At 45.2% G+C, this 24901-nt stretch overlaps 1 protein-coding gene across 2 annotated transcripts in view; it reads right to left on the bottom strand.

Moving 5' to 3' along the window:
* The window catches only part of LOC134416523 (interferon-induced very large GTPase 1-like), a 63957-nt gene continuing 39056 nt past the window's right edge, over positions 1–24901 (bottom strand). For both annotated transcript variants that reach the window (XM_063153242.1, XM_063153241.1), the window contains one exon: positions 1–8939. In XM_063153242.1, the coding sequence (XP_063009312.1) occupies positions 1672–8937 (7266 nt within the window). In that variant the 5' untranslated portion in view covers positions 8938–8939 and the 3' untranslated portion in view covers positions 1–1671. The remainder of the gene's footprint in view (positions 8940–24901) is intronic.

Raw genomic sequence — 24901 nt, 5'->3', positions numbered from 1 at the left:
TCCAAATCAACTCCTTTATTAGCAGAGTGTGAAAAACGCCAATCACTTGTTTTAAAATTTTCCAAGTTTAATAGTAATAAAATACCTATGAAAATAGTAATAACAAATTAGAGCAATAAGCATTTGGATAATCAGAGTAGGACAATAGAAGACAATAAAAAGTAAAGAGTTACAGACATCTGGGTGCATTTTACTCTTTCTGCCAAGCAAAACCACACCTCGCTAACAAAGGATCAATCCTTAAAAGCATTAGCCTGTTGCATATTCATGTATCTCATACATGATGCAAAAATAATTTTCAAACAAAGGGTCTTTTCTGGTTATTGTCAACTCCCCCACTCATCTTGTAAATCAATCATCTTGGTCGCTCAAAGTCTGGTTCTTCCCAATAAGGAGGCAATAATTCTTCTCTTGGAGCTTTTGGTGTCGTGTTACTGTTATCTCTACATAAAGAATTTCTTGATGCTTTAACCATTCCTTGAGATAGTCAGAAAAGCATCTTCCATCACATCGTTTCTATTTTATATTATGTTATAGCCTAAAATTTATACTTACCACACTACTTAAAAGAGATTAATACAACATAACTTTCCAACATAACACATATAGTGTTCATTTTAATATTTGCAAAGAGCCAATGACATAATATGCATTTTTCACACAGAGCCTGCAGGGGATGAGGCTGAAGCAGCCCTTCAGCAGCTCTCCAGGAAGGCCTTGGCCCTCCCATTGCCAGCGGGGTTTCAGCACCTGCACAGCAAAAGCCCCCACAGCTCCCTGGGGCAGAGCCAGCTGGTGCCACCTTCTCCAGAGCACGGCTCTGGTGCCACCAGCCTGCCTGGGCAGCACCAGCACTGCCCTGAGGGCTGCTGCGGAAGGTGCTGGAAGACAGGATTCTCCACATGGGGCACTCCAAAGGCTTTTGTTCAGCAGAGGGGCCAAGGGCAGGAGCAGCTCCTGCTGGGGCTGAGGGCTGGAGGGAAGGGCAGCAGCCCCAGGCACCCGAGCAGGAGCAGCTCCCCTGGACAGAGACACAGCACCCCTGAGACAGGGAGTGAAAGCACTGCCTGAGCCTGGGGCGGTCGTGTCACTGCTCTCCTGAGGCCACAGGCACAACAGCTCCTGTTGGGAGAACAGCCTCAGTTGATGCAGGAGGCTGCAATGAGGGAGGGAAGGATGACACCCAAAAGCCAAGCAGCCCAGCTTGCAGCCAGCGTGGAACTGGTGTCAGGTTCTGCAGGCCATTTCTCTGAGCAGGACAGGTCCTTGCTGCAGGAAAACTGCCTTTGGGGCACTGTCCCTTCTTGTCTCACCGAAGCTGATCCAAGGGGTGCTTTGAGTGCTGCCTTTCCCCATCCCTGCCCTTGGGCTCAGCCTTGGCCACAAGGCCGATTGTCCCAAGGAGCGGATTTGGTTTGGCTCTAGGACAAAGACAAGGGACATATTTATGGCAAGAAGGCAGGAGGATTCTGGCTTTTTCATGAAGCGAAGGAATTGCTGAGTGAAGACCGCAATAATGTGCCTTATTTCACCAAATTTGGGAAAAATTAGATGCTATTATCTGAACGTGGTTTGAGAGCATCATCATTGTAACTGCATTATGTTGAGAGCCTTGTACAAAGTTCTCCTAAACTCAAAGCTGTTGTAGTTCTTCCTACCCAAGGATGTGGCCTAACGTTTCTCCAGCTCAGACAGAGCTTCCTCCTTGGTAATTCTCCGCCACACCTCAGGGATTTCTCCTTTGCCCTGAAATTTCCCATTATACAAAGCTTCCAGCTGTGTCCTGAAATGAGACACAAACCATTTCCAGTACGCCTGCATGGATGAATCAGGAAGAATATTCCAAGTGGAAAAAGGAGGTCCAGCATCCCGGTATCTCTTGTAGGGGATCCATTTGCTGTTATCAAACACAAATTTGAGATTAGTTGTAACAAGGCTGGAACAAATATCAATGGCCAGCTGGTCTGTGCCATGCCACATGGTTCCCATCAAAGCTCGTGGGCGATGGAAGACCACCTGATGGTCTCCATCGTGATTCTGCATTGTGTTTGTGCAGACAGCCCCACAAAAGGGACACTGCTCCCAGCACCCTGAAAAATGCTCTGCCAGGATGGTGTGAGGCTGCCTTGGAAATGAGCTCAGGTCAGCACCAGCCAGTTCTTTCATGAGCCTTTCCCTCAGGTCATCCAGAGCTTCTGCCATGGCACTGCTCAGGAACTCAATGTCTGTGACCTCCTGGTGCTCGATGGCCTTCAGGTCACTTCTGGGCAAGTTGATCACCTCTGTCAGTTGCCTACAAAATTCATCCAGCCAAAGAGAGACTTTGTCTTCTCTGTCTTTTCTGTCTTTGACAGTTTGGGTTGATAAAGAAACAGCTGACAGGATGTTTTGATAGATATAATTAAGGGAGTAATCTAAAAACTTCTTCAGCCTCCTGTTCTCGTCTGAACAGTAACGCTGAACTTGTATCGCAATGTATTTCTGAAAACATTCCTTCGGATGCATAATGTAACATTTAAAATACTCAAAATTTTCCTGTTCTGCCAGGTATCTGAGGATACAAACTTCCAGATTGGCTCTGCTGCCCTGGAAATCTGGGAATTTGCCCTGCATGTCCTCAGCTATGGCTTTGGCTGTCCTCTCATAGACTGCCTGGCTAAGAGCTCGTTCAATCTTGTCACAAAGGGAGGCAGCAAAAGTTGTGACAGAAGTGGCTCCTTGGCAGGAAATTTGGAAACATTGGAAGAAATCTTCTCTCTTGCTGTTCAGGTACACAACTGGGTCATTTGCCTTTTGGAATGCTTTGTGCATGGCTTTAAACCTTTCTGCTGCCATTGTGCACAGATACAGAGACAAATCGATGCAGTACTCTCTGTTAAAAGTACAGGTTGCATTGCTGGGAACAGAGTTGACACCTTTCTGTACTTCATTGAGTATTTCATGAATATAATTTTGACTGTAATCTCTTTTTTCCTCTTCCTTCTTAGCAATGTTTGCCTTCACACATGTTATGATGCTGTCCGTGATGTGCTGAAAGTTGAACATATCAGCAGTGGAAATGCTCCTGGGAGCTGGGATAACACCAAAAATCTTTTTCTTCATGATGTGTTTCTCTGGATCAAAAGAAAATCCTTTGCCTCTGGGAAATGACATGATCTGTGCATGGATACCCGGCTCCTTAAAGTGCTCTAGAAGGACATCTTCAATTTCTGCATCAATATCCACCTGTTCCAGAGGACAAGCAGCACAGGAGACTTCAGCAATCCACTGGTTCCAGACAAGAGTAAAGTTGTCCTTCAGTTCTCTCTCACTGAGGCTCTTCCCTTTCAGAGTCACAGCCAGGTCCCGACTCCTTCTCAGGAGCTCATCTTCATATTCCAACTTCCTTGCATCCAGTTTCCTCTGCTCCTTCTGTAGCTCAATGAGATTCTCACATTTCTTTTTTGTTTCAAGAAGAAGAGTCTCTTTTAGTTCTTTCAGCTTCAGCTCTGTGCTTGATTTCCACTGGACCAGTGTTTCACAGTCTTTGTCCTCCCTGAAATACTTTTCCACTTCTTTCTCAATGGCATCACTTGTCTCTTGCACCAACCCTTCAAGGTGTTCTGTGGTTACATTCTGCAAGTCCCCATTCCGAATTTTGTTGTCCAGTCTCATCTGTACATCTAAGATGTGACTCCTCAGCCTCCAGGTCCACTGACTAAAGGCACTTTCCAGTCTCCTGTATACAGCAATCTCCAGGGAATTCTTGAAGCTGAACACAAAGTTTTCATTCAGCAAAGCATTCCAGAGGTCACCAATACGATCTTTCAGACTTGAGAGCCTCAAAATGCTGCGCTGTGACTGCTTCTTGGCAGCCTGGAGGATTTTGCTCTTGAGTTGCCGGACATTGTGGCTGTAGGTGGGGTTGGGTGGTGCCATTGGGGGGTCTCCTTCCCACAGGTGAGCAAAGTAGTGAATGTGGGTGTTCACATCAAAGTTGATGACATCACTGAAGGAGGAGACATCACAGAATTCCTGCTGAGCAGCTACCACAGTCATTTCATCCAGCTTTTCTTGCAAACGCCTTTGTCCTTCCTTGTTCTGCACCTTGGCAGTTGCTTCCCCCACATTTTGGTGGACAAAGAGGCAGCTTGGGGAAAGATTGACTTGCTTCATCCTCAGGAAAGCCTGCATAGCTGTCTGGAGAACATCTTGCATTTCTGATGGATTTTCTCCAAAGATATTGATCACAGTCATGTTGCCAATACCAATGACAAAGGTGGCCAACTCGTTATCATGGTTCAGGGACTGTTTATTGGCCATCTCGATGGCACGAAGTCCCTCAGTGTCAACCACCAGCACAAAATCAAAGCCCAAGTCTTGCTGCAGCTCCTCTGCCACTGGGATGAGCTGCATGAAGGCTCCGCGGGTGCATCTCCCTGCGCTGACGTTGAACTGCAGACCAAACATGGCATTCAGCAGGGTGGACTTGCCTGTGCTCTGGATGCCGAGCACGGAGAGCACAAACACTCGTTTGTCCCCCAGCCTCTCAATTAAGCTGTCAAAGATTGCTCCCACCCAGCGCAAGGGCAGGTAAGAAGCGTCCCCATCCATCAACTCCACAGGGTATCCTGAGACCATGAGATCTACTGCAAGTTCTGGAAGTTTGACGAAATTGTCATTAGTGGAGTTCATTAATTGCAGAGCTTCAAAAATCTGCCCTACTTCTCTCAAGAGGTGCTCCAGGCCGATGGATGAATCATTGATTTCATCAGAGAGGGCATCCAAGCGACTCAGCAACTCCGCATTCAGCATGGCTTTTTTCTTGCTTTTCTTTCTTGAACGGATTTCAGACCATAACTTGTGATAGTCTCTCCTCAGTTCTTCAAGCAAGCCAAAAGACAGGTCATGCATGAAGACCTTCATCCAGTGCAGGAAGTATTTCTTGGTGTTTGCTGGCTGGGCCTGGAGAAATCCAAGGAATGATTTCATCAGTGCGTTGAGAGGGAAAGCTTGTTCAAGCTGCTTTCTTCTTATTGCTTTCTTCTCATGTTCAATTTGGCTGTGATGATGCTCAATGCTCTTGTTCCTCTTCTCTTGCAAGCGAGTGAGTTCTTTGTCCTTTTGGCACCACTGGTACCACAGTTTTCCTTGAAGTGGCAGCAGCCGGGATTTGATCTCAGACAGCTTCTCTTTCTTCAGAAGCTCCACCAGCTCCTTTGCCTTTGCTTTGGCTGTCACGCACGCAGGTTGATCTGCATCCACTATGAATCCATGCTGGCGAGCTTTGTCCACACAGGCATCCAGGCTGAAACATGGATTAGAACCTTCCAGGAGATTTGCAATTGTGTTGGTGAGCTGCTCCACCAGTTCTGCTGCATTTCTGTTTTTAATCCCTATTGTTATGTTTTTGCTGGCTTGTCCAGCTGCAATGTTCTCTTTTTCCGTGAGAAGAAAAACCAAAGGCCTTTGTGACTGCCACAGGTCCTCCAGAAGCTTTTTCCCCCTGTTGTCCATGTGCTCCCAATCAGACACAAGAGCCACGTTGACAGCAGATATCTCCTGCAGGAACTGCAGCTGTGCTCCGTGATCCCTGGCATCTCCATGCAGGTTACAGAAAGCCACGCAGCACTCAAAGGTGTCATCAGAGCTTCCACGGGGGCAGTACCAGGCAATCTCCACCAGCCCTTCCACCAGCAAACGCTCTCTGGTGCTGCCTCTGCAGTGGCGGTGGAAGAAAGTGTCGTGTTTGTGTTTGCTGAGCAGAGCATTCAGGAGCTGGGACTTGGAAGAGGAGGCCGAGCTGCCAATGCGGATGAAGGACACGATGGGTGTCTGTGCTTGAACGATGAGTTTGTTGCTGTAAGTCTTAGTTTGGGCCTGCTTTCCTGACTTGTCCACCTCTTTCCAGCTCCTTTGGATTTGGCTGAGGGCGTAGAGTGGGAACTCAATGCGTGAAGTGCTTGGGTTGGGCACCAGCAGAGGCAGCGCCAGTTGGCAGAACGCCAGCTTGGTTGCCAGGGTCTGTCTCAGGAAGTCATCAGCACAATGGAAAATGGCCATCTGCAGGTCCATGGGGTGCACATGGCTGTCCCTGCTTGCACATTCAGGAGCTGCTTCCATCAGCTTATTAAGAAAGTTTTCAAAGGAGTCTGATTGTTGTCTCTCTTGCTCTGTGGTTTGTGGCATGGGTACAAGGCCGGGATTGCTCCTTTCCCAGCAAGTCAGGTACCTCACCCGGTAATCCATGGTTAACAGCTTTTGCAAGAAGTATAATGGCAGTTCTGTGTCCTGGCTGGGCTGGCTGTCTTGCAGAGATGTCTTGGAGATGGTGTGGAAATCTCCCATCCCCATTTTCCTTGGATAGTGACTTTCCAATCCAAGGTGCTGGAGCAGCTGGAGGAACTCCTGGTTTGCAATGGCTTCATTTTCTTTGAATTCACAGCTCTCGGACTTGGATTGGGACTGACTTGAAACCTCGGGTGTTGAAAAAGTGTCTTCTAGGTCGCTGAGTATGTTCTGCATCCTCTGTTCATCCCATTTGTCATCCAAGCAGCCATTGATCAAGGAGTCCAAGTCCTGTTCCAGCCTATCCCAGTCTTCGTCTCCACTGTGCTTTTGGAGGAGATTCTTTATCCGTGTGGACCACAAGCCTTTCATGTGATCTTCCATGAAAACCAAACGCTCCCTCTTCTGCTCAGGGGACAGCTCTTGACTTTCAGGTGTCACAGTCAGACCCGTCAGCAGGAGGAAGGCCTCAGCTCTGTTGGGATCTTGCTCCTTCAGGTTCATGTACTCTGCATGTGCCACTTCCATTTCCTTGGCCATGTAGTGAATTTCTGGGTGTCCAAGGAGGTGCTGAAAAGTGCTGCTTTCCACCTGGTATCCTGTGCTCGTCACAATCAAGAGCACCAACAGTTCCATGTCCTTCTGAGCCTGTTCCTGGAGAGACTGGAGTAAGGAATAAATTGCCAGGCTGCTGGTCAGGGTGGCTTCTATCTTTGCTTCATGAACGTCAGAAGCAGAGCTTCTTGGTGCGCAGGTGACAGCATGGATATGCTCCTGCATTTGCTGCAGTGTTTTGATGAGTTCTTGAAGCTCAGAGACTTTGGGAGATCTGGGAAGCGGGTGCTCAGTCTTGATGATCCATTTCATAATGAAGGAAGCCTCAGGGAAGTCCTTGACAGAATAGACATGAGGATCCAGGAGACTCCTCAACATTACCTTGATAGTGGTGGTGTTTTCTGGAGGTGACTCCTGGCATCTCCGCACAGTGTTCACCAGGAAGTTCTGCAGGGCTTTGTCTGACAGGCACACGTTGATCCACACACTGGGGTTTTTGGTTTTTGCACTCAGATCATCTTTTAGCTCCATCAGCATGAGCAGCTTCCTTTCATCCACTTTTGTCACCTCCCAGGCCTTCACAGCTGCCATGAAATCTCTGGCCTCTTGCACTACACTGCCCTGTTTCTCTCCAAAAACGGTGCCAATACTCTGATTCGTCAGCGCTTCGTACCCAGCCCTGAGGGTTCTTCTCATCTGAAGAATAGACTTAAAATCCCCACAGTGATTGTACAGGATGATGTCCCACACTGGGATCAGCTCAAAGCCACGGTCGATAACGCACCACGTTGTGTTATCAGACACGAGCCCCGTTTTCCATTGAGGAAGGGAAGCTGTGTCTGCTGGGCCCCCTGTGTTGGCCACATAGAGCTGAATTGCTGTATGAGAACTCTTTCCAGCTCTCCTCAGGACAGAAGCCTTTGAGTTGGATTTGGAAACATCCTGGGTCCCTTCTACATTGGCCCTGAAGCCACCCCATCTGGACCCATCAAAGCTGTTCAGTGCTTCAGATGTTTGTCGCTTCACCTCTTCCCGCTGCTCAGGTTGGAATCCTTCTGTAGATGCCTTCCACCAGAATATCCCCCCAAAGTGGATGGGACCCTGGTTTATGTGGGAGCCAAACCTGCTGAAGAAGCTCTCACACATCTTCACCAAGGTGGGTTTGTCTTCTTCCCAGCTGAAGCTCAAAACTTGCTCCTCCATGCCTTGCAGCTCCTGCAGAGCTGCATCCGAGAGGCAAAGCTGATGCCTTTGGAAGTAGCAGGAGGCCAGAGGGATGTACTGGTACTTGGTGATGCAAAAGTAGCTCTGCTCAGAGTGGGACTGGAGGGTGTCCTCTGATTGCGAGGAGCTGCTCTTATCTACACTCCCTCCCAGATTAATCCCCCAGACAGAACCGCTCATGCTGAAGCCCAGCTGCTCCATGGACTTGGTGAAAGTGGATTCTTCCGCAGAGGAGGAGAACTCCTTCCTCTCAAGCAGCGATCCGTGCTTTGGACCAGTGAGCTGGAACCCCTCAGGAACCCTGAGGAGCTGCTCTCGCTTTGCCAGCACATCTTCAGGTCTGCTGGTTCTGTAGATGCCCTGCAGGGCCAGTCCCCCTGACGCCCTCCTCAGCACCTCCTTGTCAGGGATGTTCTGCCTCCTGCCTGCTGACTGCTCCTGCTGCTCCAGCTGCTTCTGGATGCTCTCCAGCATATCTGTCAAGGGTTTCTTTGGTGCTGGCCAGAACTCTTTGGGAATATCCATGGCTCGCCACCGAGTCTCTGCTTTCTTACTCAGAGCATCCTGGCTATGGATGTTGAGCATTTCTGTCCGATACTTCAGAGCTTTTTTGACCTTATCTTGTCTCTGCTTTGTTATCTCTGAGTTATGCTTTTGCATCTCCCTGCACGTTTCGTTCAGGAGTTTCTCGAAGGCCTTTTTCTCCCAGGGGTGCCTTGACTTACACTCTAGCCTGAAGTAGTCTTTACATTCCTGATGTTGCAGGGATTCTCTGCAGTTGATTCCCAGGATCTGTGTCAGTTTGGGCAGCAAGTATTCAGCATCCGTTCCTTCCTTCTGGAATGCCTCTGCCAGGAGCTGGGCCTTTGCATCCTCCTTCTGTGTAGCCATGGCTGTGGAGGAAGAACAGAGACATTGCCTAAGGTGTTTTCAGAGGCCCCAGGCTACTGGCAGAGGCTCTGCAGCAGCTACAGCCCTGGGGATTGCTCCCACCAGGCTGCTGGAGCCAGGCCTTGGATGGCACAAGTGGCAGTGAAACAGAGATTTTTGGAGTTCGCTTGAGTTAGCATTATGAATTAAGGATTTAAAGTTTATAGTGTTGAACTATGTGTTGAATTTTAACCTATGCCCTGTACCATGGAAGAGGTTTCTTAAATAGAAACCTCTTCCATGGTACAGGGCATAGGAAAATGCAAATTTCTGAAGCTTCTTGCAGAAAGAACAATACCAGAGGAGACTAAGGGATGCAAAGAACCCAGATAAAGGGACTCCTCTGTCTCCAAGCTGATGAAGGTCAACAGATGTACTCAGATAATCACCAAGGGACCAAATGTGCACACGTGAAGGAGAAAAGTTCAAAAGTTCAGTCATGAGGAAGACCACAATCTTCAGCCTCAGAGACCACCGAGAGACCCCCATGTGACCACTAGAGCAAACAATGCATGCTCAGAAGGGCGTGCATCCAATTACCATGTGAGGCGAGAACAGGCACGGCCAGGGGTTGAATATGCATGGAAAGGTTGTGTAATGTATTCCATATGGAACACCTTTGTGAATAAAGGTATGGGTCAGACTGAGGCTCAGGGCACAAGTTTTCAAAAGATGTATCTTGCTTTTGGCAGGCATTGACAATATATACCCACTTCATAACTACATCAGGTTGTGGAGTCTATTTATTCTGCATATTGCTTCACCAGGGTCTCCTTCCCAGCACCCTGGATGTGCCTGTTGCTTTCCTGTTTGCAGCATCAACCCTGTAGCTGAGTGTGTATCCTAGAGACAATACAGAGACACAGACACAGGCACACACATGCAGACACAGAGACAAAGTCTTGAAGATACACATGCAGACACACACAGACGCGCACACACACAGAGAAACGCACACAGATTCACCCAGCCACACAACCTGCCCTGGACAAGGTGCTGCCTTCACCATCGCCCACATCCTCCCAGCAGAACTCCTCAATCCACAAGTGCAGACAGCCGGGGCCATTCCTGGCTCCCTGGAGCACTGGCACAGCCCCTCTGCCCATCCAACAGCCCTGCCTGCATCCTGCACCCTCTGCCCAGCCCACGGGTGCCCTGCTCGCTGCCTGGCCCAGCCTGCTGCTCCCAGCACCCGGAGGCAGCGCTCACACACTCCCCCCATGGCACCCCACACTCCCCAGACACACTCCCCCCATGCCCCCCATGGGGTCTGAGCTGTGCTCCTGCTCCAGCTGCCAGCACAGCCCCTCCCTCGCCCCTCTCCGGCCTCTTCCCAGGAGCTGCTTCCTGGCACCCTCAGGGGCCCACCCCAGTGCAGGGGGAAAATCCACCTTGTCCCTGTCCACAGCTGTGCCTGGGACATCCTGGTGCGCTTTAATGAGTGACTGGATGTGAAAAATGATTGCATAATATTGGCTTTTGCATTTATGTATTAGCTTTTGCATGTTATTAGTTATGAAAAACATTATTCACTTGTGTTAAAATTTTAAAAAAATAACAGTAATAAAATAGTTATAAAAATAGTAATAACAACTAGGGCAATAAGAATTTGGATAATTACATTTAGGATAATAAAGGACAATAAAAAGTAAAGAATTGTGGATCTGGGTGTTTTGTTCTGCTCCAGAATATGCGTTGTTAACAAAGGATTAATTTTTAAAAGCAATAGCTCATTGTATATTCATATATTTCATACATGATTTAAATATTCTTTTTAAAAAGTAGATTTTTTTGTTTATTAATAACTTCCCCTCCTCATCTTGTAAATTAATCTTTTGGCCCCTTGAATTCTGGAAGAAGTTTGAACTGTCTTGATTAGGAAGTAACAATTTTTTTTGAGATTTTAGTGTTTTGTTGTCATTATTTTAATGTGAAGAATTTCTTAGTTATTTTATTTATTCTTTGAGTTAGTATAAAAAGTATTTTATATCACATAGTGTTTATTTTAATATTATGGTATAACTTAAAAACTATATTTACTACATTACTTAAAAAGGTGAATACAGGATAACTTTCTAACATAACATATATATTATTAATTTTATTATTTGTGAAAAGCCTATAATATAATATAATATAATATAATATGTGTTTTTCACATTAGTGATGATAAATATATAAAAATAGTACAAATTACAACTATTTTTAGCTGCTTGTTAATATAATCTATCAGTTTAAGGATGCACTGTATTGCTCATAGGAATGGTAGAGTAATGAATATAACATCTATCTATCACTCATTGAAATAATAGTATGATGAATGTTTTGTATTATAGACCTTTGCAAAACCCAGGATGTAGAAAAAGGTTTTTGTGTAACTAAAACGGTGCAAAGCCATCCACTGCTCATAACATCCAGCCAGGAGACTAGGTTGCAGTTAAGGAGTGGAAAGAAGCACCACTTATGGCAAAGTGGTTTGGACCTTTCCAAGTGTTGTTGACTACAGAAACAGCTGTCAAGACACCTGAACTCAGATAGACCCATCACATTTGCATCAGGGTCTCTAAAACCCCAGAAGTTTGGACATCTCATCTGGAAGAGAGGGATGGGAGGCTGTGACTGGCACTCCACAGGAGTTGACTGGAGCCGTAGCCAGTAGGTCGACATCAGGGGAAACCCTGTGTGACTACCCACAGAGTGCGTGCTTAAATAGATGTGTGGGCATCCCTCCTCTCGGATCTCCAGTCATTGGGGGCCAATCCTCACTGTCATTGTTTTCTTTATGTTGAGTTCTTTCTGTGCTTTCACTCACTGCAGATGGTGTGGAAGACAACATGAGATTTAGATTAGGAAATGAGATTACACCATTAGAATGTTTTTCTTAATGATTTTACCTTTATATTGTCAGTTAGGTTTGAGCCAGAGATGGGAGAATAGTTTTTTAGTCCCAGAAGAAGAAGAAGAAGTAGCAAAATCCTTTACCCTTAAAGGATAATTGTTGGGTCTGTAGAGGGCAAGGAGGATATGAAGAGTGGCCATGGGTGGCCAGCCCAGTAGAGCCTACATGGTGGGTCAGCACCCTGAGTGCCGTCCATGATGGAATGGGATTTTGGGATGAGGAAGAAAGTCCATGGCAGCTTAATTTTTCTGAAAGAGGCATTTATCATCTAAATAGAACAGGAGACGTGTATGTCAGAAAAAGTGTTTGTGACTGGACTTTATCTTTGGGTTTAGACCGTTGGATCCCCAGTACCCTCCTTACAATTGTTCTAAATATTGAGGCAACTGGAATCAAATGCATGTTAAGCTCACTAATGGTAGCTGGGTAAGGTGTTCCCACCATAATTACTGAAGGGATTTTGAAGGCTACAAAGCAGTGGGGAAAGATAATTTTTTACCACTTGTTTTTAAGCTGTCCCCAGGATAATTCCACAAGTAGGACACATGTTGTGTGCGACTGTCAGTGGAAGGGGCAACACTGGAATGGAACTTGAACTCTTTTTAATAAGTTCTGGTCCAGATCCAGCAGAACAGATATGGGATGTAACTGCAGGTGGAAACTTCATGTGGGAGCTTGGAAATGCAAATACTGTGATTCTTATGGTGGGGCAACTATTGTTGGGGAACCACTCGGCCCAGAAAGCAAGCAAGTCTTTTGACCCACCAATTAATGATGAAAATTGGGAAGGCCCCTTTGCCAATGGGACCTGGCTCTGAAAGGGCATTTTTGGATTTGTGGCCAACATGTTATCATGGTTTAACATTGCTTGGTTTTTAGTTAAAGAGAAAATCCATCAGTTTCAGAAGTGATTCTCTCTGAAGACTGCTGACTCCTGACTCAACAGAACTAATCACCTGGTTAGTTTTGAATATTGACACCTTGTTAAACCACTTAAGAAGTCCGGACATGCCTCTGTGAAATCGCATTTAAAAACAAACAAACCTGGCGAAAAGCTCTCCTACTTTCCAGCCTTTGAGCAGACACCTGGACCCTACCTAGGCATGCTGGTTTTGCTTTGGAGGGCTGTCGGGGCTGGGCCAGGCCCTGCTTTTCTGCAGTGCTGGCCAGGTCAGGCTGGCTCTCCTAAGCCCCAGCCCAGGTACTTGCTGAAATTCTGCTGCTGCTGAGTTTCATCCACAAGTACCAGGCAGGGGAAGCCATCAGCCTGTGGCACGCTGCCACTGAGCCATAGCCTGGCTGTTGAACTCTTAGCCACTTCCCCCTACAGTGCAGCCATCAAAAAAAATCCTCCACTGTGAACAGCTCTGGCCACTGCCCGGCAGAGATAATGTGACCAACAGCAAAAGGCCATTTCCTAATGCAAGGCCCAGGTAAGATTAATTGTTCCAGTGCCGTAGAATCCCATTTAAGAAGAGATACACCTGCAGGTGCCAATCTTCTCCTGAGTCAGAGGAAAGGAATGGTGAAGGCATATGGAGAGAATGACATAGAGACACCAGTATGGTCAGTTAAGAGGGGTCAAATTCCAGACAGGAGAAGAATGAAGAGATGCCTTAATCTTGGGCTGAAATTCTCCTGTAAGTCTATGGTGAAGCCTATATGACTGATATATCACACTTATTTTCCCCCTGTAGCTTATGTAATGTATTGGGGGGATGTAGCATTCTAACTACAGCCATGAACAGAGGCATTCGTGTTGAACCAAGTAGATGTTGAAGCAGCTGTGATCCAATGAGAAGCTTAAACAGAGAGAAATGAGAGACATGAGAAACCTTGCCCCAGGAACAGAAGAAGAAAGCCTCTGTTTCCCAGAGATGGAGGAAGAGAATGTTATAGATGAGTAATGTGATAGTTGACTCTCACAGTTAAGGAGTGAATACTATGTATATGTTAAGAGGAGTTTTGTAGAGGTACAGTTATGTTTCCCCTCTCCCTTGTGTTGTTATCATGGGATGCCTTAGTAGTCAGGGCATTTGGAAGGGTTGGCTTGTTACTATGGCAACACTTGACCTCCAATCAAGATGTAAGAAAGTGATCTCCACCACTAGACAGGGAAGAAGGAGTCATTGACAAGCATTTGGGAGGAGCTAGAGGTATAAAAGGCGGAGCATGCATTTTGTAGGCAAGCGCATGGTGGTTGAATCTTTTGTTCCCAGCACTGTAGTTTTCCTTATTCAGTCTTCTGTTGTATTTTGATAAGGCCTTAATAAACCTTTTAAATTTTTAAAAGTGAGCATCTCTTCTCACAAGAGCTTTTGCTTTTATGCTAGAACAGCTCATCCTTAAAACAGGACCCCATAAGTTGACATGGCCTGTCAAAGCAGCTGTGGGAAAGCTGCAAGGCATTGGGAGGGACTTTCACACTGGAAACAGATTTTTCTTTCCCAGGTGGCTGATTTGCTGTAGCACTGAAGCCACAAAGAGCTGTTTCTTATGGAGGAGTCTCCGTGGCATGGCAAGAGAGACTCCTCTCCCTAAGAGAACTGAAAAAAGACTATTTTAGAGATGGTAAACTGACTGAATATCCCAGGTTTTATCTCTACATTGTGAGTGGGAAAGAAAAGAGGAGGTGGGGGGAAAAGAGGTATTCTGAAGGTTTATTCTGATTTCTTCTCATTTCTTGTTTTAGTTCTGTTAATAAAATTTTTTATACCCTTTAAAGTTTTGAGCCTGCTTTGCTCTCCTCCTAATCCTTATCTCACAGCAGAAAATGAGTAAATAATCCTAGTGGGTGTACTGGTGTTTGGCCAGTACTAAACCCACTACATTGAATTGGTGCATTGTCCAGGAAACTTGGATAGGTGAACCAAAACCACTTCACATGCCTCTCGCAGATTATCTCCAAAGTGGTCAGGAATATGTTATGTAGGAATATGCTATGTAGTGTATATTAAACCATTGTTCTTTCTGATACCCCAACTTCGGGGAAATCAGTTAAGAATCAAGGTATATAATGATCTAATTAGAGAAAAGGAGTCAATTGATGAAGCCCTGGCTGAAGGGAGCACCCAAAAGTGGGGAAAAGATGAATGGCCTCCTGAGTGAATCAAACAACACAATGGACCAGGCACATGGAATCCTAATGAATTAATATTGGGTGCCAGAGAACCCATTTATAATTTAGATTGTATAATTAGGTTACAAGCTGCCTTTGAAATAATAACCAACCAGACAGCTACAGCCCTTGACTGTTGTACTTTGGACCTGATTAGCATTAAAGATTTGGTAATCAGGGTGCCATGGCAAGGACAAACAGCGCTTTGAAGATTTCAAGAAGATTGAATCAAGAAAGAAGATTGAATCAACTTCTACAAGCAAGAAGTGTTGCAAAATGGATAACTTTTTTTATACGATGATTACCCCAGTCGTTGTAGTAGAAAATTACTGGCATTCCTAGAATAGTATATAAGCATATGTAGTCCACAATAAATTCGGGTTCAGACCACCACTCAGTCTCCTCGCCTCTGTCCATTGCTGATACTTGATATTACTGGCCAATCCACTCAGATGAGGAATGCAAAATTTCAGCATCCGATGGTGTTACATTATCTATTAGCAGAAGAAGGGGGAGTGTGTGGCAAATTAAATGACTCAAACTGCTGTTTGCAAATAGATGACAATGGAAAAGTGTTGAAACCAATAACAAAGGGAATAAGAAAGTTAGCTCAGGTACCAGTCCAAATATGGAAAGGATGGGAATGGACATGCTTTTGTAATTACCTGGTGGCTTTCTTTTAATTTGTAATTACCAAATGCTTTCTTTCCTGTTATGTGCTGCAGCAACTCTCGTCTTTTTACCAAGTGTGATCCCTTGCTTAGTGCAACTTATTCAGGAGATCAAGGGGATGCAGGTAGCAGCCATGCCTACAGATCAAGAAATGGCTACAAAAGGACAAGAAATGATGTCAAGGACCCAGGAACAGAAAGATAAGTCTGTGGAGGCCCAGGGACCTACCATGAGAACTGTAATACCTCAGGGCAAAGCTGACCAGGGTCAAAGAGAGACATTCTTCTGAATACAATCGTCTCACCCATAAGCATTTGCAAGCTCATGTTAATGCAACAGGTTTTATTGCAATCACCTAGTTCAACTGACATTTTTTCCTTATATGTACTCTTCCTAGAACATTCTCCCCTCTCCTGACCCGTGTTGATTCTGGCTTACTGCAATACTCTGCACCTGTTGCCTCATTGGTTCCCATTTGGCTGCCCCTCCTCTGTGCCACTTTTACTCAGTTCCCATTGGCCTTTGACCCTCAGATCCACCCCTTTTCCCCCCATATAAAACCTTGTGTCCTCAGACCATTTTGTCTCTGTCCCTGGACCCTCTTCATCGCAATAAACCACGTCTGGAGTTCCACACAAAGACCCATCTCTCGCCTCATTCGTCAGCAGTTTAAGCAAGCGTGCTCCAGGCTCTGGGAGTGCAGGTTGCTCACAGAGGCTCTTTGTGGACACGCTGCAACAAGTGGCCACCCGAACAGGGACCTTCTTTGAGAAGTCTATAAGTGCAACTCCAGTGACGATCCAGCTCGTCCACCGTCACTGGACAGAGGACACCTTAGGTTAGTCACCACCCTGAAGTGGGACCTGAGATTTATCGGGGCTTGCTGAAGGGAAAGAGGGCACCCTCCAGCAGCAAGAGGTCTGGCTCAACTGACAAACCCCATGGGATATTTTGAAACACTGGCATCCAGACCCACCAGACCAGTGAGTTGGGGGATAGTTGCCTGGAGTGCAGGATCCTTCCATGATTTTTTAGTCTTGTGGGTGGGTGACCCTTTACATCAGGGGCAGATATGGAGAATAAAGTATCCAAAGCTGAGAGGGATGCATATGTTTGGGTTAGGGAAGTTCTCATTTCAGAGGGGAAGAGTTTTACTAAGGGAAGTTTGAAGCCTTTTTTTCATTGGCTGTTTAAGGAGTTCCCAGACACTTCTGTTGGTTCAGTTCGTCAAATAGCATTCTGGGACTCAGGGAAAGAGTCCCAGTCCATTTTTTGCAATACAGGGAGTGAGAAGAGTCACAAAATTTTACACTATTTTTCATATGATTTATGGAGTTTTTCAAGGATTCAAACTAGTAATATTCAATCCCAGTTTTTGTGCTCGGCCCTCTGCATTCCTAAACCCACTGACCCCAAGGTTAGGATGAGAGATGGAAACTGCTGGAAAGCATAGATGAGTCACCTGCCATCTGCCATGTCCCCTCCTTCTCTACCCCCTACCCAGGTCTGTACTGATCACACAGGCTTGCATTCTACTCTAACCTATTCTCCAGTACCTCTCCTCCCTGTATTCCCCTCTGATAGCTCACAAAATGGAGTCCAGCCCCTGCGGGGGGGCGGATGCCATGTCAAGATCCCTTCCACCCCTGGCTCTCTCATTGGGTCGTCCGCCTGTGTTGGGTCCCGCCTCTGTGTTGGGTACTGCCCCTGCATTGGGATCTGTTGGGATTTTAGCTGACTAGAGGTTGGAAAAGTACAAGGCTGTGGCTAATTCCAAGTCCTGCACCTGCAAGATAGCGTACCCTTGGGCCTAGTTGTGGTATGATAACAAATAGTGAAAGAGACATGAGAAAAGAGAGATGTAACCCCTAAGGAGTGGGGAAGAGGTGATGTTGTGGTGTGGCCAATGGACAGTGTAAATTACAGAATATTCATGAGCTTATTACTTGCTATATAAGTGTCTGATGCTCTCTTCAATAAATGGAGCTTGCTGATGACTCATATTGAGCCCCAAGTTTTCCCTGCACCCGACAAATGGCTCATTCTGCAACAGGGATCCACCGCTTCCTTGTCTAATTCTGCTGTCCCTGCCCCATCCAACTCAGCCCCTTCTGGATCCCATACCATCAAAAGTGGAAGTTAAAGGGAAGGTAGCCATCTTGGCTACCAAAGGCCCACAACACTGGGCCTTGCCAGTCACCTAAAGGCCCCACTTCTCAGCAAAAGACCAAATTCTCTCTTCTGAAAAGGAGAGTGAAAGTTCCTCCAACCTTGAGGATGAGCCTGAGGGTTCTTCTCATAGGATGAGGAGGCTAGCAGCTGAAGAGGGGGACTGGGAATTGGTAGCAAAAATACAAGCAGCACCAGTGCAGTACCAGAGCAGGGCTAATCCCCAGTGGAAAGCTATCACACATAGGGAGATGAAAGATCTTTGTAAAGCAGCAAAAGATCATGGGAGGGGCTCGCCATATTTTAATAATGTGTTAAATGCCGTCTTTGCCACACATGTTTTCATGCCTCACGATCTGTGCCATTTTATGCACATCCTACTCTCTCCCACTGAATTTATTCTGTGGGGAGGAATGTGGAAAAAATTTACTACAACAACTATTAAAAGACTATGCTAGAGAAGATGGGCCGGCACACCTAACACTAGACCATCTGGCTGGGAATTTCACTAAACCTGAGGATCAAGCAATAGACCTTCCCCGAGCTGTGTTAGAAGACAGCTATCATGTAGACACCTATGGAACAACACCTACTCTAGAATTCACAGACATTTGGCAGGGACCTGGGAATCCTTTATAAAATTTATTGACCACCTTACACAAGCAATAGAGAAGCAAGTTGGACATCCAAAAGTCAGGGAGGAACTGCTTATTAAACTTGCTGAAACAAGTGCTAGCAACACCTATAAAGACATTTTATGCTCTCTACCCCTTGACCCAAAACCTACCATTGCACAAATGGTCGAGGCATGCACCCTTAAGGCATCCTTACACTGTGATGCCAGCCTAGCTAAGATTACCAGTCAGGGTGTAGTAGAGGCGCTGGTAGCATCCCAAGTTATTCCCTGACATACACATTGAAAAGGCCCTTGTTTTAAATGTGGAGAGATGGGACATTTTCAACAGAACTGTAAAAATAAAGGCTATAACCACAGACCTTCTAGGTGTCACAACCACTGTCCTGACTTCCCCCTCATCGACACACTCTCCAACACCAGCAAAACTGGTGGCCTTCGGGAAATTCCACACAGAGTGCAGAAAGGCCCCACGTGATGACACCAAATGCGAACCTGCTACACCCTACTCTCCTGACCATCGTGGAGAACCAGCACATCAACCTTCTCATATCCATTGGGATGGCTTGATCACCACAGAACTGATGAATGACAGGTCTGCCCTGGAACCCGAAGGCAGCTGGCAAGCGCCTTTTCAGTTCAAATCAATGTTTATGTTCACCATATTCCAACAGGCAAATATGGGCCCTGATGAACAGCCCAGAGACATTTTGATTTTAAGTGACACCAAGGAAGGAATGGAGGGACTTGCCATACTACCTGAGGTAGTCACCTTGGCATCTTTGCAGGAGATAACTCTCCAGGCTCTATGCTCAGACTGTCCCCTTTTCATTCCAAAAACAGTAGATACAGCCAGAGCCTACCTCCTACTGGACATGATCACCACACCAGTTGATCCAATGGTGATGTGGGCACAGATCATGGGCCAAAAAAACCCCTTTTTAAAGTGTGCTTTGTCATCTAAAGGGAGAAAGATGTCTTTCAGGACTATTAGATACAGGAGCTGACACCACCATAATTTCCTGCTCTGATTGGCCAAAAGAATGGCCCCTGGTTCCAGCTGCTGGGGTGATTTCCAGCATTAGGGGAGCCAATACCAGCTTTCAGAGTCAAGGTACCATTTATGTGGAAAGTACTGAGGGCAGAATCGCTACAGTAAGACCATTTGTCACCCAGGCACCAGTAACACTTTGGGGAAGGGACATCTTGTCCCAGTGGGGGACAAGGCTAGAGGTCCTATCAACACCACAGTTTTTCTAGCTGGGGCCACTGAGAAGTGTGCCACCCTTAAGTTAATGTGGAAGACCAACGACCCCATATGTGTGGATCAGTGGCCCCTCCCAGGCAGAAAGTCAAAGGCTCTGCAGTCCCTCATGCAGGAGCAGCTGCCTGTGGGCCACACTGTACCATCTACTAGCCCCTGGAATACGCCTGTCTTTGTCATACAAAAGCCAGGCAAAAAGAAGTGGTGGCTCCTGCAGGAACTCAGGAAAACCAATGAGGTCATCAAGGACATGGGTCTCCTCCAGCCTGGCCTGCCCTCAGCCTCCATGTTACCTCAAGATTGGAAGATGGCTGTTATAGACCTAACAGACTGCTTTTATAACATTCCCTTGCACCCTGATGACGGTCTCCTGGTTTGCCTTTTCCATGCCCTCTTTATACTGACAAGCCCCTTTACAGGGATAACAGTGGACCGTATTGCCTCAAGGAATGAAGAAGAAAAGCCTGACTATTTGTCAGTGCTTGGAGCCCAAATTCTCTGACCCATCCAGAAAAGCCATCCTAATACTATAATTTTTCATTACATGGACGATATATTAGTTTCTGCAGAAGATCAAATTATTTTGGACACTGCAGTACTAATCACTGTGGTCCAGGAGAAAGGTTTTGAGATTGCAGAAGATAAAGTCCAAAAGACAGCCCCCTGGAAGTACCTCGGCCTAAAAATCACAGAGAGAACCATCACACCCCAACCACTGCAATTCAAGGACAACCCAAAGACTCTGTGAGAGCTCCACCAACTCTGCGGAAACATCAGCTGGGTACTTTCGCTGCTGGGAATCACCACAGAAGATCTTGTGCCACTGTTCCTGCTTCTTAAAGGCAGTGAAGAACTCCATTCCCTATGATCATTACACTGGAGGCTGAAGCAGTTGTATAAAATGTAGCTCAGGCAATTCAAACTAAACAGGCACAGAGATACCACCCTAACTTACCTTTCTCCCTGGCGATCCTTGGTGTAAATCCAAAATTCCATGTATTATTGTTTCAGTGGGACTCAACTATCTCAGATCCCCTGATAATAATTGAATGGGTTTTCAGATCACACCAACCTAATAAAATGATAACAACCCCACAAGAAGTTATTGTACAACTTATCAATACAGCTAGAGAGCATCTATGTTCCCTTGCAGGAACAGACCTTGATAATATATACTTACCTTTCATTCAAGAGCACCTCAATTGGCTACTTCAAGCATCTGAACCACTGCAATATGCCTTAGATAGTTACTCAGGACAAATTTCTAGTCATTTTCCAAACCACAAACTGTTTGTTTTGGCTCTCAATTTGGTCCCCAAACTTCTAAAAAGCCAAACACTGTTGAAGGCCCTGTTTTCACAGAAGGCTCTGGGAGCTCTCACAAATCTGTGGAAAGACTCCACACCCATCAATGGGACTCAGATATTGAATTCGTTCAGAAGTCTACCAAAATTGCTGAATTGCCTGCAGTCATTAGGACCTTCTCCAAATTCAAAGAACCTATTAATTTGATCACTGGTTTGGCACATGTCTATGGCGTAGTGAGCAGGCTGAGAATTCAATTTTAAAAGACATTTGTAATCCCCAGCTATATGATTTGCTTTCCCATTTATCTTTTGTCTCACAGACAACACCTGCACTATATCACGCACACAACCTCTCATACTACCCTTCCTGGATTTATAGCAGAAGGGAATGCTAGAGCAGATGCCCTAGCAGTGGTTGTCCAAAACATCCTACCTAATGTTTTCGAACAGGCTAGGATCAGCCACCAATTCTACTATCAAGACATTCCTTCACTGGACAGGATGTTTAAAATTACCTGAGACCAGGCGAGATCCATTGTAGCCACCTGACCAAATTGTCAGGAACATGCCCTTCCTTCTGTCAGAGCTAGAGTCAATGCAAGAGGACTACAGAGTCTCCAGGTCTGGCAGTCAGACATCACACACTCTGCCCCTTTTGGGAGACTAAAATACATCCATGTCTCAATTGACACCTTTTCTGGTATGGTTTTCACATCTGTCCATGCTGGTGAAAAATCAAAAGATGTGGTAAAATGTTACTTTATAGCCTTTTTCCACCTTAGGAGTTCCACAGGATTATTAAAACGGGTAATGGTCCTCCTTATAGCTTGCACTGATTCCAGCAGTTTTCTGACCAGTAGGGTATAAAACATGTCACAGGCATACCACACTCTACCACGGGCCAGTCCATAGTTGACAGGGCCCACAATTCCATCAAAAGGATCCTTGATCAAGATAGAGAGGGGGTCCAGATAACATCTCCCATTGCGAGATTGGTGAAGGCCCTTTATGTGTTCAACTTTTTGAACAATTAATTTATGGAGACAACTCCCCCAGCCATCAGACATTTTACTAATTCGACAGCAGCCCAATTAAAAGAAAAGGCACCTTAGCTGATCACAGACTCTGAATCTAAAAAAATTATGGGACCTTTCCCATTAATTACTTGGGGGAGATGATATTCTTGTGTGTCTACAGCAGCAGGCCCAAGATGGATCCTAGCAAAAAACATAAAACCATTTCTGGAAATGGCAAGGCAAACACCAGAGCAACCATCAGAAGAACAGAATAAAAGCCTAAGAGAGACAGCAGCAGCCTGGAAAAGAAGAAGGAGAAGGACAGAAGGTCTCCTAAGCAGCATTGACCACACAGACCAAGACCAAGATAGATCAGACACCACTAACCAGGATATATGACTAAACATTTGTAAAAACTATATTTTAGCGCTGATAGATATTTCTTCTAATAGGCTATGTTAAAATCCTTAGCTTACAGTGTAGAAAGTTTAGTGGGAGCAGAATTTAAGTCTAACCTTTTAATCTCTTTATCTGTTTTCTTTAAGGCCACCCAACCCTTCAGATACTAAATTAGGTAAAGACAAAGGATGCCATTGTTTGTTGCTGTTGCAGCAGAAATCTGGATGCTCCTCACTATGCCTCATGCCTTCAGCCGAGTGGTTCCACCGACAAGCCTCAATTTCTTGGCCATGGCCATGGCTGTCAGGCATTTGAAGGCATGTGTTGTTTCAACCTGTTGTTGCATAGTGAGTCAATAGACCACAGCAGCCAGCTGCTAAAAAACCAAATAAACAAGATCCAGATGGAAGACAACAACAACTGGCTCACTGGACTTTTCAAAGACTGGGGGATGAATGGCTGCCCTTCATCTCTGATTAAGGCTGTTCTGTGGACTTGGTTTATTGTGTTGGTAATTTAATCAATTTTTGCTAAATGTCTGCAAAATTCTATGGCAGAAACCTTCTTTTTAGAAAACAAAAAGGGGGGAGTTATGGGGGCCCAGGGGCCTTCCTTTGGAACTGCAATACCTCAGGGCAAAGGTGACCAGGGACAAAGAGCCACACTCCTCTGAATACAATGGTCTCACCCATAAGCATTTGCAGGCTCAAATGCAGGCTCACCCAGTTCAACTGCTGTTTTTCCTTATATGTACTCCCACTGGAATGGTCCCCTTCTCTTGTCTTCTATTGGTTCTGGATTACTGCAGTACTCCACCCCTGTTGCCTCATAGGTTCCCCATTTGGCTGCTTCTCCTCTGCACCAATTGTACTCAGTTCCCATTGGCCCTCAGCTACAGATACAGATATGTAGATTTAGATATAGATATAGGTGTAACAAGACAAACAACAGCTGTAGGAAATGGAAAGATAGAAACTACCATAGACACTGAAGGGTTTGATTTACAGCCTTGGAAGGAGCTTGGATTGATATAAAAATAAAAATACAGAGACATTAAACAGAAAAATTATAAACCTATAAACTTATGTTTCTATAGTTGTAAGTAAGACTATGCCTTAATTAAGTGAGAAACTATATTGGGGAAAATGATGAAGGGTTCTATAGTGTAGTAATATATTTGTATAGAGTAAGCTAAGAGTTTAGATGTTTTAATAGAAGCATAACTTTGTACGTGTAATAGTAGCCCATTGGATAAAAGTATCCACAGTGCAGCAGAATTAAGGAAAGGTGATAGGTTAGAAAAACAAAATAAACTTTGTGGTAACTTTCCATTGGATTAGAATGTTATGTATTGCCTAGTAACGAAGAAACTTGTGACTACTTTGAGCTATGGCTGACTGTTTACTCCTTTAAAATCTGACGACCTTTGAGGCTGATGTTTATCTGAGTAATAAATTGTTTTTAGCCTGACAGTAGTCCCATCCCTTCTGGAAGGCATTGATAATAGACAACAACAACAACAGCAACAACAGGAACAAAAAAACCAACAACCAAAACCAGACTTATCTCACCCATCAAGTAATTTCCCTTTGGTGTAGTTACACCCACAACCAGCAGGGAGCGCTGTTGGCTCAGTCGAGGCAGAGAGGCTGCAGTTACTCCCCTGCGGCTCCAGGGGGCGCTGCTGGCTCCCAGCGAGGCGGAGGGGCCACAATGGCTCCCCTGCGGGTCAAGGAGTGCTTGGAGTGGGCTTGGAGAACTCCAGAGGTGGTGGCTGGGAGATGGTGATGGGGAGCTCAAGCAAGAGGAAAAGATGGCAGATGGTTGTGTGTGGTGTGGGCATCGGGTGTCTGTCTTTCCTAATGTGAAAAATGCTATTTACTTTTGTTAAAATTTTAAAAGTTGAATAGTAATGAAAATAAAAATTGGGACAAAAAAAATAGGATAATAAAAATCAGAATCATAAAAGACAAGAGAATAAAAAGTAAAGAATTATGGATGTCTGCGTGTATGGTATTTTGGTGAAAGGCACACTGTGCTAATAAAGGATTACTCTCTAGAAGTAATAGTTTATTGTATATTCATATATCTTATATATGTTTTAAACATTCTTTTCAAATTAGGGTGTTTTTGTTTATTTTAGCTCCCCCCCCCAGTCTTGTAAATTCACTTTTTTGGATTTTTGAACTTTTTTTGACTTTTCTCAATAAGCAGGTAATAATTATTTTAGTGGGATTTTGGTGTCATTGTTATTTTTATCTAGATAGGATAATGTGAAGAATTTTATGGTTATCTTTTTTAATTTCTGAGTTAGTTGCAAAAAGTATCTTATCTCATATAGGTTCTATTTTAATAATATGCTATAGCTTAAAAGCGATATTTACTACATTACTTGAGATTAATACAGCACTACTTAAAAGAAATTAATACAATATAACTTTTCAACA

This window comes from Melospiza melodia, chromosome 3, assembly GCF_035770615.1.
Source record: "Melospiza melodia melodia isolate bMelMel2 chromosome 3, bMelMel2.pri, whole genome shotgun sequence".
Classification (NCBI taxonomy): Eukaryota; Metazoa; Chordata; class Aves; order Passeriformes; family Passerellidae; genus Melospiza; species Melospiza melodia.
Note: the sequence above shows the minus strand (reverse complement) of the source record. Positions and strands in the feature narration are given on the sequence as shown.